This window comes from Oncorhynchus masou, chromosome 2 (genome assembly GCF_036934945.1).
Source record: "Oncorhynchus masou masou isolate Uvic2021 chromosome 2, UVic_Omas_1.1, whole genome shotgun sequence".
Taxonomy (NCBI): Eukaryota; Metazoa; Chordata; class Actinopteri; order Salmoniformes; family Salmonidae; genus Oncorhynchus; species Oncorhynchus masou.
In genome coordinates this window covers 45,010,854-45,028,210 of record NC_088213.1, presented here as the reverse complement: position 1 = coordinate 45,028,210, position 17,357 = coordinate 45,010,854, and the positions used below count along the sequence as shown (strand labels likewise).

At 43.5% G+C, this 17,357-nt stretch overlaps 1 protein-coding gene across 3 annotated transcripts; it reads right to left on the bottom strand.

The window, feature by feature from the left end:
• Positions 1-4,160: 4,160 nt before the first annotated feature.
• Positions 4,161-16,303, bottom strand: htatip2 (HIV-1 Tat interactive protein 2). 3 transcript variants are annotated; one of them, XM_064925191.1, is made up of 6 exons: positions 16,129-16,303; positions 15,286-15,475; positions 8,734-8,841; positions 5,889-6,026; positions 5,691-5,752; positions 4,161-5,438 (listed from the first exon to the last, which is right to left on the bottom strand). In XM_064925191.1, the coding sequence occupies exons 2-6, from the start codon at positions 15,472-15,474 to the stop codon at positions 5,222-5,224; spliced, it is 714 nt and encodes a 237-aa protein (XP_064781263.1). In that variant the 5' UTR covers position 15,475; positions 16,129-16,303; the 3' UTR covers positions 4,161-5,221. The 3 variants fall into 3 exon arrangements, with proteins under 3 accessions (XP_064781263.1, XP_064781254.1, XP_064781245.1); XM_064925182.1 differs by lacking the exon at positions 16,129-16,303 and having other exon boundaries at positions 4,161-4,649; positions 5,203-5,438; positions 15,286-15,574; XM_064925173.1 differs by lacking the exon at positions 16,129-16,303 and having other exon boundaries at positions 15,286-15,573.
• Between the last annotated feature and the right edge of the window lie 1,054 nt (positions 16,304-17,357).

Sequence of the window (17,357 nt, the reverse complement as noted above, 5' to 3'; positions counted from 1 at the left end):
AGGCTCCGTCTCTATTGTGGTCAATGGGGGGGCACCAGCTTCAGCAGTGTCTGGTACATCCCAACCCGGAATCCATGAGGGGGATTGTCACGTGATTTTCCACCTCCTGGGGCAGGTGTGAGTATCCCATCTTCATCCGTTTCTGCTAAACCCTTTTCAGTGTCGCTCACACAAGCTGGCTGTCCCTCACGTACTGTTTCTACAGCGACAGTGGATTCCGGTGCCGTGGGAAACTTGACTAGACCCTTGCCGCCTTTCTGAACATCCCCCTCATACCCGCTCTCCTCTCCGTTTCAGGTTCAAGCCCTTGATAATTGGCCACTAGTATCCGGAACCATCACACACCACTCACCGTGGAGTCCATTCATCAGGAAAACATCCCCCTCATTACTAGTGCACCAGCTCACAAAGATCATCCTTGGCCTCCCATGGCTCCAACGCCATAACCCCACCCTCATGGTTGAGGATGAGAATCAGACTGGTCACCCGAATGCCAGAGGACCGGTGTTCCTCTTGTCATAGTTCCTGTGCTCTGGGACGGAGATGTGGACTTTCGCCAGGCTCTGGAGAAGGAAACCTGTTCCCAGTACCTGTGCGCATATACATTGCCACTGGGATAAGGGAGACACTATTGACCTGGGCACACACAGCTGTGTCACTGGACATCCTGGGGTCCCCCGTAATATACAATCGCTCTCCGAAAAATATTGGTGTCCCACCTTGCCGCAGGACGTTACACTCTACATCAACTCCTGTTCTGTGTGCCCAAACAAAGTCTCCCGGCACGCTCCAGCATCTGTCCATTGACTTTTGTTACCGATCTCCCCTTTGAAGGTTTCACCACCATTCTGGTGGTTGGGGAGAGAATTTTGTTTCATCCCTCTAGCCTCCCTACCACTCTCCAGGTTAATGAGGCACTGTTTCAGCAGGTCTTCCGGCATTATGGCCTTCTGGAGGACATCGTCTCCAACCGTGGACCCCAATTCACATCTAGGGTATGGAGAGCCTTTTCGGAGAAGCTCAGGGTTCTGAGTATCATACCCACTTCTGGGTATAGGCCTCAGTCAAATAGGCAGGTGGAGAGGATGAACCAGGCGCTGGGGAGGTTCAGGAGACACTGACAGAACTGGCAGGGGGAGGGGACCCAATTCCTTCCATGGGAGGAGTATGCCCAGGATTAGAAGTGTGGAGCGACGCTCACGTGACACTCCAGTGTGCCGTCCACCATCAGAAGAAGCAGGCAGACCAACTCCCGTGTTCCATCTTGGTGATCATGTTTGGCTCTCTACCAGGAACCTACCACTCCGCCTGCCCTGCAAGAAGCTGAGCCCCCGGTTTGTGGGACAGTTTAAGATTCTCCGGAGGGTCAATGAGGTGACTTATAGGTTACAGCTCCGCAGAGACTACCGCATCTGACCTTTTATGTATCCCTTCTCAGGCCAGTGGTTCCTGTCATGTCTCCCCTCCAGCGTCACAGGTTTACTAACGACCGGTCCTGGCAACATCCTTACGCACACCTGCTCCTCATGATTAGGCTCAACTGGACTCCATTTCTCTTCTCATTATATCTGCCTATATCCCCTATATCTGGCACTCCCTTAAGTCTATTCCCCAGGCAGTAATAATGTTCCATGACGTACGCTACACTTGTCTTGCTTTGTTCTGTTACGTTTATTTAACTCACTACCTGTACTGGCTTCCCGTCTCCCAGCGTCGTCGTTACAATAAGGCAGATTTTGAACTTTCTCCTAAAATTTAGGATGTTGATTATTTTTGACTGTGATAGTAATTTCTTCCTTTGCAACTCAATTTTTATATCAATTAGTGATGGCTGTAGGTTACTTTTGTAAATGGGCTTTCTTTGACATATCCATAGTGCTAAACAAAGTGTAATGGCTCCTGTTAACACAAAGAATAGTTTGTTTCCTGTGTAGTGCATCTGGTTAAGGCCAATGTAGTCATGTCACAACATGGCCTTTGAACTTTCACCATTGGTATGCTAATGTTGGTTGCAGTAAACTGAGATGCTAATACATTGAATTTTACAATTACAAAATTGCTATTTCCAAGGCAAATTTATTTTCTCAGGGGAGGAGTAGGTTTTTTTATTTTTTTTATAAATACTGTATCTTTTATATTCATTACAGATAAAAACCACATCAGAAGTTGCTATTGAACAATTGGGAAAAACATGTTAATTAGTTTACAAAAGAATGGAGCACTCCTTTCTAGCTTGCAGGAAAGGTGCTAACTACAGACATTTGCATGTCTAAAGAAGACAATGCTACCCACCAAAAGGACACTGCTGAAGTGATGCTGCTAGGACCATGAACTGCTGGTCTGAATGTCTACAGTGCTGGATGTCCAGTTTTGAACAGTTCTGTCTGATGCAGAATCAATGTGTTCAAGACGATTTTGTAGGGCAGCCCCCGAAGTGCCTTATCAACTGAATACAAGAATCTACTCTGGTGTTAGTGAGAATGCTATTCATTGACTACAGCTCAGCATTCAACACCATAGTGATGATCTTTGAGGGCACTAAGCTAAGGACGCTGGGACTAAACACCTCCCTCCGCAACTGGATCCTGGACTTCCTGACGGGCCACCCCCAGGTGGTAAGGGTAGGTAACAACACATCCACCACACGGATCCTCAACATGGGGGCCCCTTAGGGGTGTGTGCTTAGTCCCCTCCTGTACTCTCTGTTCACTAATGACTGCACGGCCAGGCACGACTCCAACACCATCATTAAGACTGCTGATGACACAATATTGCCTGATCTCCGACAATGACGAGATAGCCTATGGGGAGGTCAGAGACCTGTCCTGGAACCACAAAGCCAACAACCTCTCCCTCAAAGTGATCAAGACAAAGGAAATGATTGTGGACTACAGGAGAAGGAGGACCAAGCATGCCCTCATTCTCATTGACAGGGCTGCAGGTTCAAGTTCCTTGGTATCCACATCAACAAACTAAGAAGGTCTAAACACACCAAGACAGTCGTGAAGAGGACACAACTATTCCCCTTCAGGAGAAAAGATTTGGCATCAGTCCTCAGATCCACAAAAGGTTCTACAGCTGCACCATCAAGAGCATCCTGACTGGTTGCATCACTTCCTCGTATGGCAACTGCTCGGCCTCCGACCGCAAGACACGACAGATGGTAGTGCGTACGGCCCAGTACATCGCTGGGGCCAAGCTTCCTGCCATCCAGGACCTCTATGTCAGAGCCCCAAAAAAATTGTCAAAGACTCCAGCCACACTGTTTTCTCTGCTACCACATGGTAAGCGGTACCATAGCACCAAGTCTAGGTCCAAGAGGCTTCTAAGCAACTTCTACCCTCAAGCAATAAGACTCCTGAACATCTAATCAAATGGCTACCCAGACTATTTGCATTCCCCCTCCTTTTTACACTGCTGCTACTCTCTTATCTATGCATAGTCACTTTAATAACTCTACATGTACATATTACCTTGACTAACTGGTGCCACCACACATTGACTCTGTACTGGTACCCCTGTATACAGCCTCGCTATTGTTATTTTACTGCTGCTCTTTAATTGTTTTATTTCATTGGAATTTATTTTAAACTGCATTGTTAGTTAAGGACTTGTAAGTAAGCATTTCACTGGAAGGTGAAATACCAAAAACCTGTTCTATTTGGCGCATGTGATGCATAAAATTTGATTTAAACAGTCTCTAATCTTGCTAACCCCCAGTGTCTCACCTCTGAGAAGCAGTTCTGTTGTGATTACATCACGTAGGGCTGAATTACAGTAATACTATTGGTCAACAACTCAGATTTTGAATCCTAACAACTCAGATGCTTATAAAAGGGTCTGAGATTCATTGTCTCTTTCTCTTACGTTTCTGACCTGCGCTGGAGAGATACCTGCACTCGTTCTCTCCAATGGGCCATGGCCATTTCTTTCTCTCTGACCATGCTTAGAGTAATGCCTTTTATGCTATCATTCAGTTTACAAAGTAATTAAATACACTTGTATTTAGAATTCCATTCTCAGACATTTGTTCATTGCCTATTACTGTAACTCAGCTATAGTATTCTTGCATATTGCTATTTATCTTATGGAGTCAGTTAATGTGCTAATTACAGTCTTAAGTCGAATGTGAGCTATATACTGTATATACAAAGTATTACTGCCCACTACATCATTGTTTAATGTAACACAGAAGCATAGACCACTTAAATACATAGCATTTACATAACGCCTGTATAAAAATCCAAGTCAATATGAGTGTGTACAACATAACCCCTGATTCAATTACATGCTTAGCTTTGCTCAGAAAACAAAAGTAATCAAAGACAAGTCAGACAAATTGCCTTAAAATCCATCTCCAATGGTTGTATTGTGGAAAATAAACTCTTGCTTCAAGTAAGTGCATCATTTTTCAAAGTGGTTAAGAATGTAGTCTTACATAAAATAGCATGAACGCTGTAGGCTGGATGGAAGAGCTTCTACTAACTAAACCATTTTGAGGAGTTACTGTTTTGGACCCAGAAGAACCAGTCCAATACATTTCCCTCTCCACCTAATATATTAAACCGATTCTAGCCTCTGTGCCAGTCTGTTTCCTCTTCAGCGAACTCCTTGTTGACCACAAAAACAGTCTGCACTCGGAAAGAGCACTTGGGATACAAAGACAACAAGGCATATTTCAGTATTCATAATTACATCACAATTTCCCAATCATATCTTATTTGCATTACCCATGAAGAGCTTTAAAAATTGCACTTTTCATAAGGAAACATCCCCCTTTGGACTCATCCCCAGAGAAACAGAGCTCGAGCTAGCTACCGTGTTGACTATCATGGTTGAAAGGAACCTCAAGTTGAAGCCAACAAAGCTTTGAACGCTTAACCATCTGTATTGCTCTAGAAATTCAACTTTATACTTGTCGTCAACCCTCCTCCATGCTTTCAAAGGAAGTTGTTAGCAGAAAATATAGTCATGAAGAAGAAGCACCATCACAACACACTTCACCGTCAGTCTCTGGCTGAGCTCCCTATACTCACATTTCCTCAAGACCTTTCCTTCATTCGCACTGATGGGTGAAAGGACTGGATAGGGTTCCCTTGACATTGCTCTCACATGTCATGTCCAGGCAGACCAGTGGCGGTATAACCACATCAGTGGTTTATGGAGGAAAGGGGATGAGGAAATTAAGCTATTGAGACACACCTTCCCTCTTCCCTGTCCCTCATTTCTCTGGGGCCTTCCCCAAGTCATAGATGGCTTTATTCTCCAGGATCTCCACTTTCTCCCCTGCAGGGATCAGTGTGTTGGCCACCATGGCCCTGGTCACTGATTGGATGGGGATGGACATCGCTGTGGGAAACATGGAGGAAAAAGGGCCCAGGACCTTCCTGGCAAACCATTCAGCAGGCCGGCTCTCCTGCCTGTCGACCATCAGCACCCTGGGAGGAAAAACAATTGAGTTGAGTTGTTACAAGTGAAATAACTTACAGCATCAAAATATCTCAGAGTGAACACTGTGTTTACATCATGTGATCACTGGAGAAATGTGTATATTGCTAATCATGACATTGGTGTGAGATATTCACCTATGGTCACCATTTGTTTTGCCATGACTGATAAAGGTAATGAACAAGTGAGTCATTTCTGCGAAGAAACATTTTTTACACGTGACTAATGCAAATGAGACTTACGCAGGGCGATAGATGGAGTACCTCTCGAAGCCCAACGGCTCAATGGCTGCCTCCACTTGTCCCTGGAGAAGCAAACATCTGCATTAACCAAACAATATGCAGCACTTCATCAAGTAGCTTTACGAGAAAGGCTGAAAGAGGCCTTATGAAAGGCTATAAATGAGGTGTCTTCACTCAGGTGAACATTTTGTGTATTACCTTCACTTTGAGATAGAGAAAACCACTGGTTTTGTCAGCCCCTTTAGAAGACTCGAGGTTGAAGTGTGAGCAGCCCCCTGCCTTGGCGAGCTCCGCTGACTTCAGGACGTAGTCATGGTCAACACGGATGAATCCATCCTACAATGACATAAAGATAAGAGAAACTATGTGTACATTAATCTGCATTTGACCACATGATCCAAGCAGGTTGTGTATGGTGGGTCGTTCAATGTCCTTTCAGCAAGCCATGACACCCACCATCTCCGATTGTTCTGGAATCATATCTGTAGTTAGAAACATAAGATAAGAATTTCTGCATCACTATTTTGTTGAAATATAATTTGATCGCTGAGAAATTAAGATTATTGACTGCACCCAATTGGCCCTTTTTAATTTATAGGACTCATAAAATATTAAATAAATATAGCATCTAACATCCGATTTGGAACAAACTTGTTTCTAACAATGAGTAAGACATGAGGAATCTAAAATAGTCAAAAGACATCAACGGGCCCCTAACACCCCACGCCAATCCCAACAAAACTATATAGTACCAGTTCTCTACGTCAGAGAAGTAATATTGAGCTGTTTCTTCATTCTATGTCATGTATTCTCAGTGAATTTGGTAGTGATTTTGTTTTCTGTTCAGATAATTTAGTCTTTGAAATTGTTAGGTTTATGTCCCATCCTATATCCAGATATTACCAGGTTCTGACCACTGGATGGAGCTGCTTCTGCTATTAGGGGATATAAATAAATAAATAATACAACCCCCCCCTCAATATTAAAGGGATAGTTTACCCAAATTACTTAACTTTTTCACCTAATAGCAAGAACAGCACCATCTCGTGGTCAGAACCTGGTAATATCAGGATGTAGGACGGGACTAAACATAACTTTAATTAATAATTTATCTAAACTTGGGGGGGGGGGGAACACCAAATTCACTGGGAATACATGACATAGTATGAAGAAACAAACATACTACTAGAAACATACTACTTGTCAGACACAGAAAACTGATACTACACTGCTCAGAAAAATAAAGGGAACACTTAAACAACACAATGTAACTCCAAGTCAATCACACTTCTGTGAAATCAAACTGTCCACTTAGGAAGCAACACTGATTGACAATACATTTCACATGCTGTTGAGCAAATTGAATAGACAACAGGTGGAAATTATAGGCAATTAGCAAGACAACACCAATAAAGGAGTGGTTCTGCAGGGGGTGACCACAGACCACTTCTAAGTTCCTATGCTTCCTGGCTGATGTTTTGGTCACTTTTGAATGCTGGCGGTGCTTTCACTCTAGTGGTAGCATGAGACGGAGTCTACAACCCACACAAGTGGCTCAGGTAGTGCAGCTCATCCAGGATGGCACAGCAATGCGAGCTGTGGCAAGAAGGTTTGCTGTGTCTGTCAGCGTAGTGTCCAGAGCATGGAGGCGGAACCAGGAGACAGGCCAGTACATCAGGAGACGTGGAAGAGGCCGTAGGAGGGCAACAACCCAGCAGCAGGACCGCTACCTTCGCCTTTGTGCAAGGAGGAGCCCTGCCAGAGCCCTGCAAAATTACCTCCAGCAGGCCACAAATGTACATGCGTCTGCTCAAACGGTCATAAACACTCTTTGAGGGTGGTATGAGGGCCCGACGTCCACAGGTGGGGGTTGTGCTTGCAGCCCAACACCGTGCAGGACGTTTGGCATTTGCCAGAGAACACCAAGATTAGCAAATTCGCCACTGGTGCCCTGTGCTCTTCACAGATGAAAGCAGGTTCACTGGAGATGCCATGGAGAACGTTCTGCTGCCGGCAACATCCTCCAGCATGACTAGTTTGGCGGTGGGTCAGCCATGGTGTGAGGTGGCATTCCTCCATGTGCTCGCCAGAGGTAGCCTGACTGCCATTAGGTACCGAGATGAGATCCTCAGACCCCTTGTGAGACCATATGCTGGTGCGGTTGGCCCTGTGTTCATCCTAATGCAAGACAATGCTAGACCTCATGTGGCTGGAGTGTGTCAGCAGTTCCTGCAAGAGGAAGGCATTGATGCTATGGACTGGCCCGCCCGTTCCCCAGACCTGAATCCAATTGAGCACATCTGGGACATCATGTCTCGCTCCATTCACCAACGTGGCGCTCCATTCACCAACGTTGCACCACAGACTGTCCAGGAGTTGGCGGATGCTTTAGTCCAGGTCTGGGAGGAGATCCTTCGGGAGACCATCCGCCACCTCATCAGGAGCATGCCCAGGCGATGTAGGGAGGTCATACAGGCACGTGGAGGCCACACACACTACTGAGCCTCATTTTGACTTGTTTTAAGGACATTACATTGAAGTTGGATCAGTCTGTAGTGTGGTTTTCCACTTTAATTTTGAGTGTGACTCCAAATCCAGACCTCCATGGGTTGATACATTTGATTTCCATTGATAATTTGTGTGATTTTGTTGTCAGCACATTCAACTATGCAATGAAAAAAGTATTCAATAAGAATATTCCATTCATTCAGATCTAGGATGTGATATTTTAGTGTTCCCTTTACTTTTTTGAGCAGTGTATATACTTGGCGTGGGGTGTCTGTAGGTGGCTTTTGATCATTGGATAAATCATTGTTAAAATATATGAATCCTAGAAATTAAAAATGGCCAATTTGGATACAATCAATTAGCTGAGACCACAAATTATTTTTAAATAAAATAATGTTGCCCGAATGCTAATCTTGTGTTTCAAAAAACAAAATTATTTCAGAAAAATCTGAGATGGTGGGTGTCGAAATCCTCTTTCTTTTGACCCTGGTGGTACATGTTCACAGGGTCTCTATATCATTGGCCATGAACTCACAGCCCCTGCTTTGGCTTTGGTCGTTCCCAGGCAGCAGTAGCCAACATCATGCCCTTGGAATGCTGCAGCATGGTCATTCAGTTTCTCAAAGTCCACCACCTCCTGCACCTGAAAGAGGACAGAGAACAGGCCAATCTTTATAATGGAATAATAGATGTAGGCTTCTTGTAGGCTTTGTTGTAGTCTGCACACACATTTAAATGGTATTGAATGTTTAACTTTATTCAAAGCTCATGATAGGGTGTTTAGGTGACGCGACAAACAATGGACGCTATACGAGAATTCTACAAAAACAATGAATCAACATAAATGAAAACATAAATGTGACAGTTGTTACCCATGTCGAAAAATCCGAAAAGCAAGTCCTGTACAAAGAATGTTTAAAATCTGTGGGACAGCCCTTTTTGTCAAACCTGCGAAATCGGTGTGTTCTTATTTGCTCTTTGCGATGGGTATTCCTCAACCTACCAGAGAAAGATCGATGTGACACTGTATTGCCTAGAAGTATGGTTAAGTCCTGAGGGTGTGTCACGTTTTGACTGAAATATAAGGTAAAAAGTTTCCTTCGCTTCTTTCGTCAGATGTTTTCAGAGACACTAAAAAAATATAGCAGGCTGCAGCTCACAAAGTAGAGCTTCGTAGCCACGTTTTGATGTATGGGTTGTCAGTGATTGGTCCTAGCAGCTGGCTAGCAGGCAGCTCACTCGGTCTCTTCTGTACCTAGGCTAATTGTTTATCCTCCCATCACCAGAGTAACTCATAACATTACAATGTAACCTAACTCAGGTTCAGGCCTACCTTATTAGACTAGTAGCCTTCTGTGTTACAGTTCAGACTTAGTGAGAAGTGTGCATCTATGTTAGGCTGTGTGTGTTGGTGGGGGTGCTGTGTGATTGCACGAGGATGCTGAGAAGTGTGTGCCTGCGTTGGGCTGTGTGTGTGTGTGTGTCTCAAGTATTTAATTAGCATAAAGTAGTATTCTAATTTCATACATTGTTACACTCTTAGTTTTGCGTAAAGCATGAATATTTGTTCATGATACCTTAAATTATTGGGCTTAAATTACTGTAATTATGTATAGCTCTTTTAATTGAAGAATTTTAAAATAAATATATATTTTTAATAATCTCTGTTCTACAGCAACCTTAGCCCTTGACCATGACTACCATTACATTAGATATGAGTCATTGGATGAAGGCATCTCTTTTAGGGTGTAGTTTTGTTAAGAGCCTTAACGCTCGGTCTGAACATTAACATGCATCGCTCGTGGTTCAGTTTTGGAAGCACAAGGACCTTATATTTCATATCTGTGAGAAATTATACAAAAATAAATAAAGGTTAAGTGATACATGCCTTTTATAGGGTTAGGGTTCCCACATGGTCATATTTCCACGTTACAGAGCTTGTTTATGGAAAACAGTGCTAATTAGCAATCTGCATCTCTGAACCCGTGTGTAAACGGAAGACCGACGACACAAATGTGTTGTCACTGACAAAAACTGTTGGCTGAAACTGTTAAAACCGTGTAGAGTAAGTGTGTATTTTGCATTTGTGAAATTATTTTTGATGTGATATGAAAGTAGAGGGATTTATTTTTCTAGAACTGTACCGCAATTGAGTATCGATTCACATTTAGATGGAGTATTGGGTTGTTTTGGCTTCCAGAGCCAATTCACATTTTAAACAGAACATGCAAGGTCCTTGGACTAAGGAGTAATGTTAGGCTCTTTTAGTCCGATATTGGGCTACATCAGCCTTGAAAACAGAGCCGGGTGGCCCTATATGCTCACTACGCATGTTGTGTAGGGCCCCGCAAATTACGCGAGGGGCCCCGCCTCCCCCTCGTGTCAACGCCGGTGTCAATGTTTACAACTTCGATGAGAGGATGTAGTGGAACTATCCTTCTAGTTACAAAAGGAGAAGAAGAAAAACACCATGAGAGTAAATTGCGGGAACAGCAATCAGAAACGTGTGTTGTCTCCCCTCCAAGTTTGATGTCAGCAAATAACAGTAACGTTAAGTTGATGTGCTGTAGCTTGCAGTCCATCTCTCTCTAGTCTGTCTTGCTAACCTAGCTGGGCAGTGCATCTCTTGGTCGGTCTGTATCTTGTTTGCTAGCCAGCTACTTCCAAGGCTGTGTTCTGTGACTTTGTGCCTGACAAAAGTGAGAGTGAAATACAACTACTTATTACATTTGATAAGACGCTAACTGTCAACGGTGTTTATAAACTGCAGTTCGGAAAAGATAACCGCGTTGCGCGTGAAAATGCGTTCATGTGCGCGTGCATGAAATGAAACTCGCACTTTCCAGCAGCAACCTCTGGGGGACCAGTCCAGACAATATATGGGTGTGATGGCACTCCTCATAGGCACACAATTTTAAAACAAGACAATGGTTATCTAGGCTCCCAGTCAAGGTTTAGTTACAACTCTGGACTAATGCAAGATGGAAAGCAATGGATTGACATTGATTTATATATTGAATTTAAAAATGTTGATTAGCTGGGCATACTGGGCAATATGGATGCACATCTCTCAGTAAATAATAACCATCAAGCATTCAACCAAGCCAAGCCAAAGTATAAATAGTATTTTATATTTGAAAATGTATAAAAGGAAATCTGTGGGAACCAGTTTGAATGGGCCTGATGCAGCTGATAAAATAAATAGTATTGTTATCTATAATTTACAGGTGCTATGCTTAAGTTTGTCAGTAGAGGAGATGGTCATATGATTGAGTGTAGTCTGGCCCAGGAGTGTGAAGGTGACCGGAAAGGCTCTGGAGCAACAAACCGCCCTTGCTGTCTCTGCCTGGCCGGTTCCCCTCTTTCCACTGGGATACTCTGCCTCTAACCCTATTACAGGGGCTGAGTCACTGGCTTACTAGGGCTCTTTCATATCGTCCCTAGGAGGGGTGCGTCACTTGAGTGGGTTGAGTCACTGATGTGATCTTCCTGTCTGGGTTGGCGCCCCCCCCTTGGGTTGTGCCGTGGCGGAGGTCTGTGTGGGCCATACTCCGCCTTGTCTCAGGATGGTAAGTTGGTGGTTGAAGATATCCCTCTAGGAGGTGTGGGGGCTGTGCTTTGGAAAAGTGGGTGGGGTTATATCCTTCCTGTTTGGCCCTGTCCGGGGGTGTCCTTGGATGGGGCCACAGTGTCTCCTGACCCCTCCTGTCTCAGCCTCCAGGATTTATGCTGCAGTAGTTTGTGTCGGGGGGCTCGGGTCAGTTTGTTATATCTGGAGTACTTCTCCTGTCCTATCCGGTGTCCTGTGTGAATTTAAGTATGCTCTCTCTAATTATCTTTATTGCTCTCTCTCAGAGGACCTGAGCCCTAGGACCATGCCTCAGGACTACCTTACATGATGACTCCTTACTGTCCCCAGTCCACCTGGCAGTGCTGCTGCTCCAGTTTCAACTGTTCTGTATTATTATTATTATTATTATTATTATTATTATTATTATTATTATTATTATTATTATTATTATTGCTGGTCATTTATGAACATTTGAACATCTTGGCCATGTTCTGTTATAATCTCCACCAGGCACAGCCAGAAGAGGACTGGCCACCCCACAAAGCCTGGTTCCTCTCTAGGTTTCTTCCTAGGTTTTGGCCTTTCTAGGGAGTTTTTCCTAGTCATCGTGCTTCGACACCTGCATTGCTTGCTGTTTGGGGTTTTAGGCTGGGTTTCTGTACAGCACTTTGAGATATCAGCTGATGTACAAAGGGCTATATAAATGAATTTGATTTGATGCTTGATCATCAGCCAGCACTAACACAGACCCAGTACAGCCGGCTACAGCAAGTACTAACACAGACCCAGTACAGCCGGCTACAGCAAGTACTAACACAGACCCAGTACAGCCGGCTTCAGCAAGTACTAACACAGACCCAGTACAGCCGGCTACAGCAAGTACTAACACAGACCCAGTACAGCCAGCTTCAGCAAGTACTAACACAGACCCAGTACAGCCATCTTCAGCAAGTACTAACACAGACCCAGGTGAAGTACAGGCAGCCTTAACCAGTACTAGCACAACCGGAGGTGTACAACCAGCATCAGACACAAGCAGCTCAGACCCTAATAGAACAGTTTCTGCTCCAGCAGACCGGCCCACAGTCTTAACAGACTTTATGAGGACTGAGTTAGTGCGCAGAGGTCCATTCAAACCAGGACTGGATTGATCTGACCCTAAAGACAAGTCTAGAAGAGGTTTCCATTCAGGCTTATTACAGAGACAGCTGTCAAATGGGGAAAAGATTACCAGGAGCTGGCTTTCATCATCTAAGCTGTAAGCGCTTTTCTACAAAAAAAGACTACAAAATAATAAAGGAAGGCGTGAATCACTGGTCAAATATCAACACAATGAGGGTAGTCCTGAACGCACAGACAATATGATTAAGTGGAGATGGAGACAACTTGATCTGCTCCTAAGTCGGACTCTTGACCAGATACAAATGACAATGTTGGAGGCAGAAAGAAAGAGATGGCGGGATGTCCTTACACGTTTAGTAAGTATCACCCAGTCTCTGGCTGAAATAAACCTAGCATTCAGGGGTTCATCAGACAAATTCCTACAAACAGATAATGGAAACATCATAAAAGAGGTTGAATTACTGGCAATATTTTACCCGGTTATGGAAAATCTCAGCAAAATTAAAATGTGGAGAGACATGCTCATTACCTTGGGAAGCACACACAGAATGAGCTGATACAGATTGTGAGTGACAAGATTCTGGAAGCAATAGTGACTCAAGTAAGAGACTCAAAGTACTTCTCCATTATCTTGGACTCTACAGCTGACATTAGTCACCGGGATCAAATGTCCATTTATTCTGAGACGCGTGGCTTTAAAGGGAAAGCCAGAGATCAAGGAGCACTTCCTTGGCTTTGTGAATGTTGAGGTTACAACAGGCTTGAAATCTGTCCACTGTCATCTTAGATAAGCTGAACGAGCTGAAGATTTCATTTGAAGATTGCAGAGGGCAAGCTTATGATAATGGGGCCAACATGAAGGGAAAGCACCAAGGAGTACAAGCCAGACTACAAAAAAAAAGAAAAATCCTAGAGCCGTGTTTGTCCCATGTGGAGCACATACTCTGAACCTTGTCATTGCAGATGCTGCCAAATCTCCAAAAAGATGCCGTTGGTTTTTTGGGGCATGTGCAAAAGCTCTACGCCTTCTTTTCAGCGGGCACACAAAGATGGGAGAAACATGTGGACATAGCCGTGAAGTCATGGAGTGACAAGATGAGAGAGTTGGCTCCAAAGTGTTCATGCAACAGGTAACAGGCTTCCGAGGTTCAGGAGGCATTACTGGATAGACCTAAAAATTGCGGTCACCCTACCAGTAACGTCGGCAGAGAGGAGCTTTTCGAAATGAACCCTCATCAAAAGCTACCGGAGGTCTTCCATGTCACAGGAACTTTTGAGTGGTCTGGCCATCATGAGCATAAATCATGACGTGGGGGAACACATGTCCTATGATGATTTTGCCTCAAGAAAGTGCAGAAGAGATATTTTGATGGTACGATTTTAATTCAAACATTCAAATGTTTTACACACTTAGTAACATTTAAGAGTGTAAAGCAGATGTGCATTTGTGTCAATGGCTGCTTAACTAACTATGTGACATACTTTCTCAATTTCTTCCAGACAGACTGGTGCCCATCCTGATGCTGAACATGCCCAGGCTGTAGAGGGAACCAACGTTAATCACACAGCTGTATAGGTTTTATTTGACTTTGAGCCATAGACTATAGGCTTACGTTTACATTGTTTAGGCAAAACTAATTGTATAATATTGTGAAGACTGGACTAATTACCAGGCAGCAGAGACAAAGCTCATTGTTATATTTGATCATTTTCTACAATTTATTATTCATGTTAAGATTCTATATAAAATATTATATTCAATAAATATTGTTTGATTATACCTAATTCTGTTCTGTATAGGTATACTTATTCTTAGACCATCAGATGGAGCAAACTGTTTTAAAGGAAGGAAGATTGTAGTGGGAGTACTGGGGTGTCAGGTATGACTGTGGCAATGGCAAATGGTTTACATGGCTCATGGGTCAGGTAGGAGGGCCCCTTAACAGAATTTTGCTTAGGGCCCCAGGGAGGTCAGGACCAGCTTTGCTTGAATATGTCATAATATGACCACCCTATCTTGAGATATTGGACATAACATGTTATATATAAGACAGGTGATTTGGTGCCATTATTGACGAGGGACGACCATTGACCTTTTCCGATAACTTGAAAGCAAGATCTCTCAGCAATGGTAAATCCTGTCCTCATGAAATAAACCGTTCTGTGTTCATGACAAGCTTCTCTATGACAGATTAAAGTACAACACCAGAACCAAAAGTTGTTTTTTTAAAGTGTTTTTTGTTTTACCTTACTCATGGATGAGTGTTACTTTGCCAAATAGAGCAGGGCCCGGTGTCCCAACAGCATTTCAAGGCTAAATTCATCTTAGAACCATACAGGCCCTGCTTGAAAAGACAACAATACACGAACAATAAAGACAAGTCGCACACCTACCAGGTTCTCATACGCTTCGCCTTCAAATGTGAGCTGCCGCCTTCCGATGACAGTGATCCTCGAGAAGAGCTTCCTCTCCACAATCTCTTTGAGTAACTCTTTGCCTGTCTCTCCAGAGACACCAAGGATAAAACAGCTTTTATTCTTCTGTCTGAAGTCCTCTGCCAGTGGTTTCAGGTCGTGTGCCATCCTGAAGGACAAAACAAGACCATGCTTCACCACTGAGGAGAGACCGAATGGTTTGATCGCTGTTGTACACAAAAAAAGCAGCATGATACCGCATTTTTTTTTTATTGCAACACAGGTGTGTGGGTGGGTATAATTTGTGGAACGTCCCAACGTTGTAAAGTACAAGGTTGCCAACGAACAACGCCTACGAAGTAACATGACCAAGTCACCTAACGAACTAGCTGCCAACTCACCACGTATCTTATTCTTAACGTTTGTCCATAGGTTACCAGAGACATTTTTTCAGAATAAACGTGGCGAGTGAAAACTTAATGAAATAGCCCACTCGGTCTCGTATTCCGCCGCTATACAACGTTGCATGCGTTGTTTGTTGGCAACCGTGTCATTTACGAAGTTGTTGGTTTATATTCCTGTTGGAACGTTTCACACATTATATCCACCAGGTGCGTGTCACGCCTTACAACGGCCTTTTGACTGCTAACTAACGAGCAAGATAAATAAGGCAATGAACCTTTTCTTGCAAGCCTCCCTCGAAACCAATCACTCAGCATTACAACTAGCTCTAAAAACAGTCCAGTAGGAGGATACTAGCTAGTCACGGTACATGCTAATAATTCCCAAGCCTGATTGCAGACAGTGCCACAGTCAACTCACGTTAGCTTCGGACGCTCACTTGGTCTATATCGTCAGTTCGCAGTTTTCTAGATGGTGTAAAACGGCTGCAAATGACAGTGGAAAGCTAAACGCTGACCCCAGCTGCTTTCCAGTGGTTTCATAACAGATCAGCGAGATAGCGAAACAAATGAATGGGCCCATGGAAACACGCATCCGGTTTCTACCGTCGTTGGTGATAGGAATTCGCAGTAGAATCGAAAAGTCCTGCACAATACACTCAAACATATTCCGTGAAGATGATAGTACATTCTGGAAAATGTTTAGAATAGTTCTTGTTTTATTGGGACACAAATACATCTGATGCATGTAATTCAATAAGAAGCCTAGCTTTGACGGTTTCATTATCATCATTGTCATCGTTCTAGGCATTGATACACACGGTCACAGTGGTTACTTGTCAGGAGGTACCAAAGAGCATTTGGTAACACTATAATGCTGTCAGTCTTTGTCATGTTGTGGTCAGTGTTTTTAATTGTCAAAATACATTTACAAGGGATATAAAATTACATCAAACACGGTTTCAGCACAGTATTCCCAATCACCTGTTCACATTCGGTAATGAAATAAAAACATAGAAAGCTGTAGCTTCTGTATCTGTGTACATGCGTCGTCTTATGTCTGTTCATCTGTTACCATCCTTTCATAGTTAATTTCCAGCCAGTGGTTCAGACCAACTGTTCAGACTCCTCCTGGTCACAAGAGAACATGCGTCATTGATGACTTCAAGCCACTGTTGGTAAATTTGATGGCAGACCAAGCAAGTCATTTTAATTTCACCCCTCTATGGAGCCACAAACACACAGGCTCGCACACTCATAGTTTTGTCATCAAGCTCAATATGTTGACTATTTTAGTTTAATTTGCAGTTTTGTCAATTGCAGTTTTGGGGTTGAATTTGTCCCTCGTCATTTGTATAATAGTTTTTGGTAACATTGCTTTCACACTATATAGACTTCAATGACAAATTAGAGTGGCCTGTACTGATTAAAGGATTAAACAGGGAAAAGCTAATATAGTCACATAAACCATTGCCACACACACACGTACATGTACACACGCACACACAAACACAAACAGAATGGTCCTTTCAACCTTTAATTGAGTTTGTTTGATCAATATCAAATCAAATTTTATTTGTCACATGCGCCGAATACAAAAGGTGTACGTACACCTTACAGTGAAATGCTTACTTTACAAGCCCTTAACCA

Coding starts and splice junctions, on each gene's coding strand:
- htatip2 (XM_064925182.1), bottom strand. CDS start 15,558: ATGCTGCTTTTTTTGTGTACAACAGCGATCAAACCATTCGGTCTCTCC. Junction 5,753..5,888: donor TTCTCTATCTCAAAGTGAAG/GTAATACACAAA, acceptor TTGCTTCTCCAG/GGACAAGTGGAGGCAGCCAT. Junction 5,439..5,690: donor TACTCCATCTATCGCCCTGC/GTAAGTCTCATT, acceptor TTTTCCTCCCAG/GGTGCTGATGGTCGACAGGC.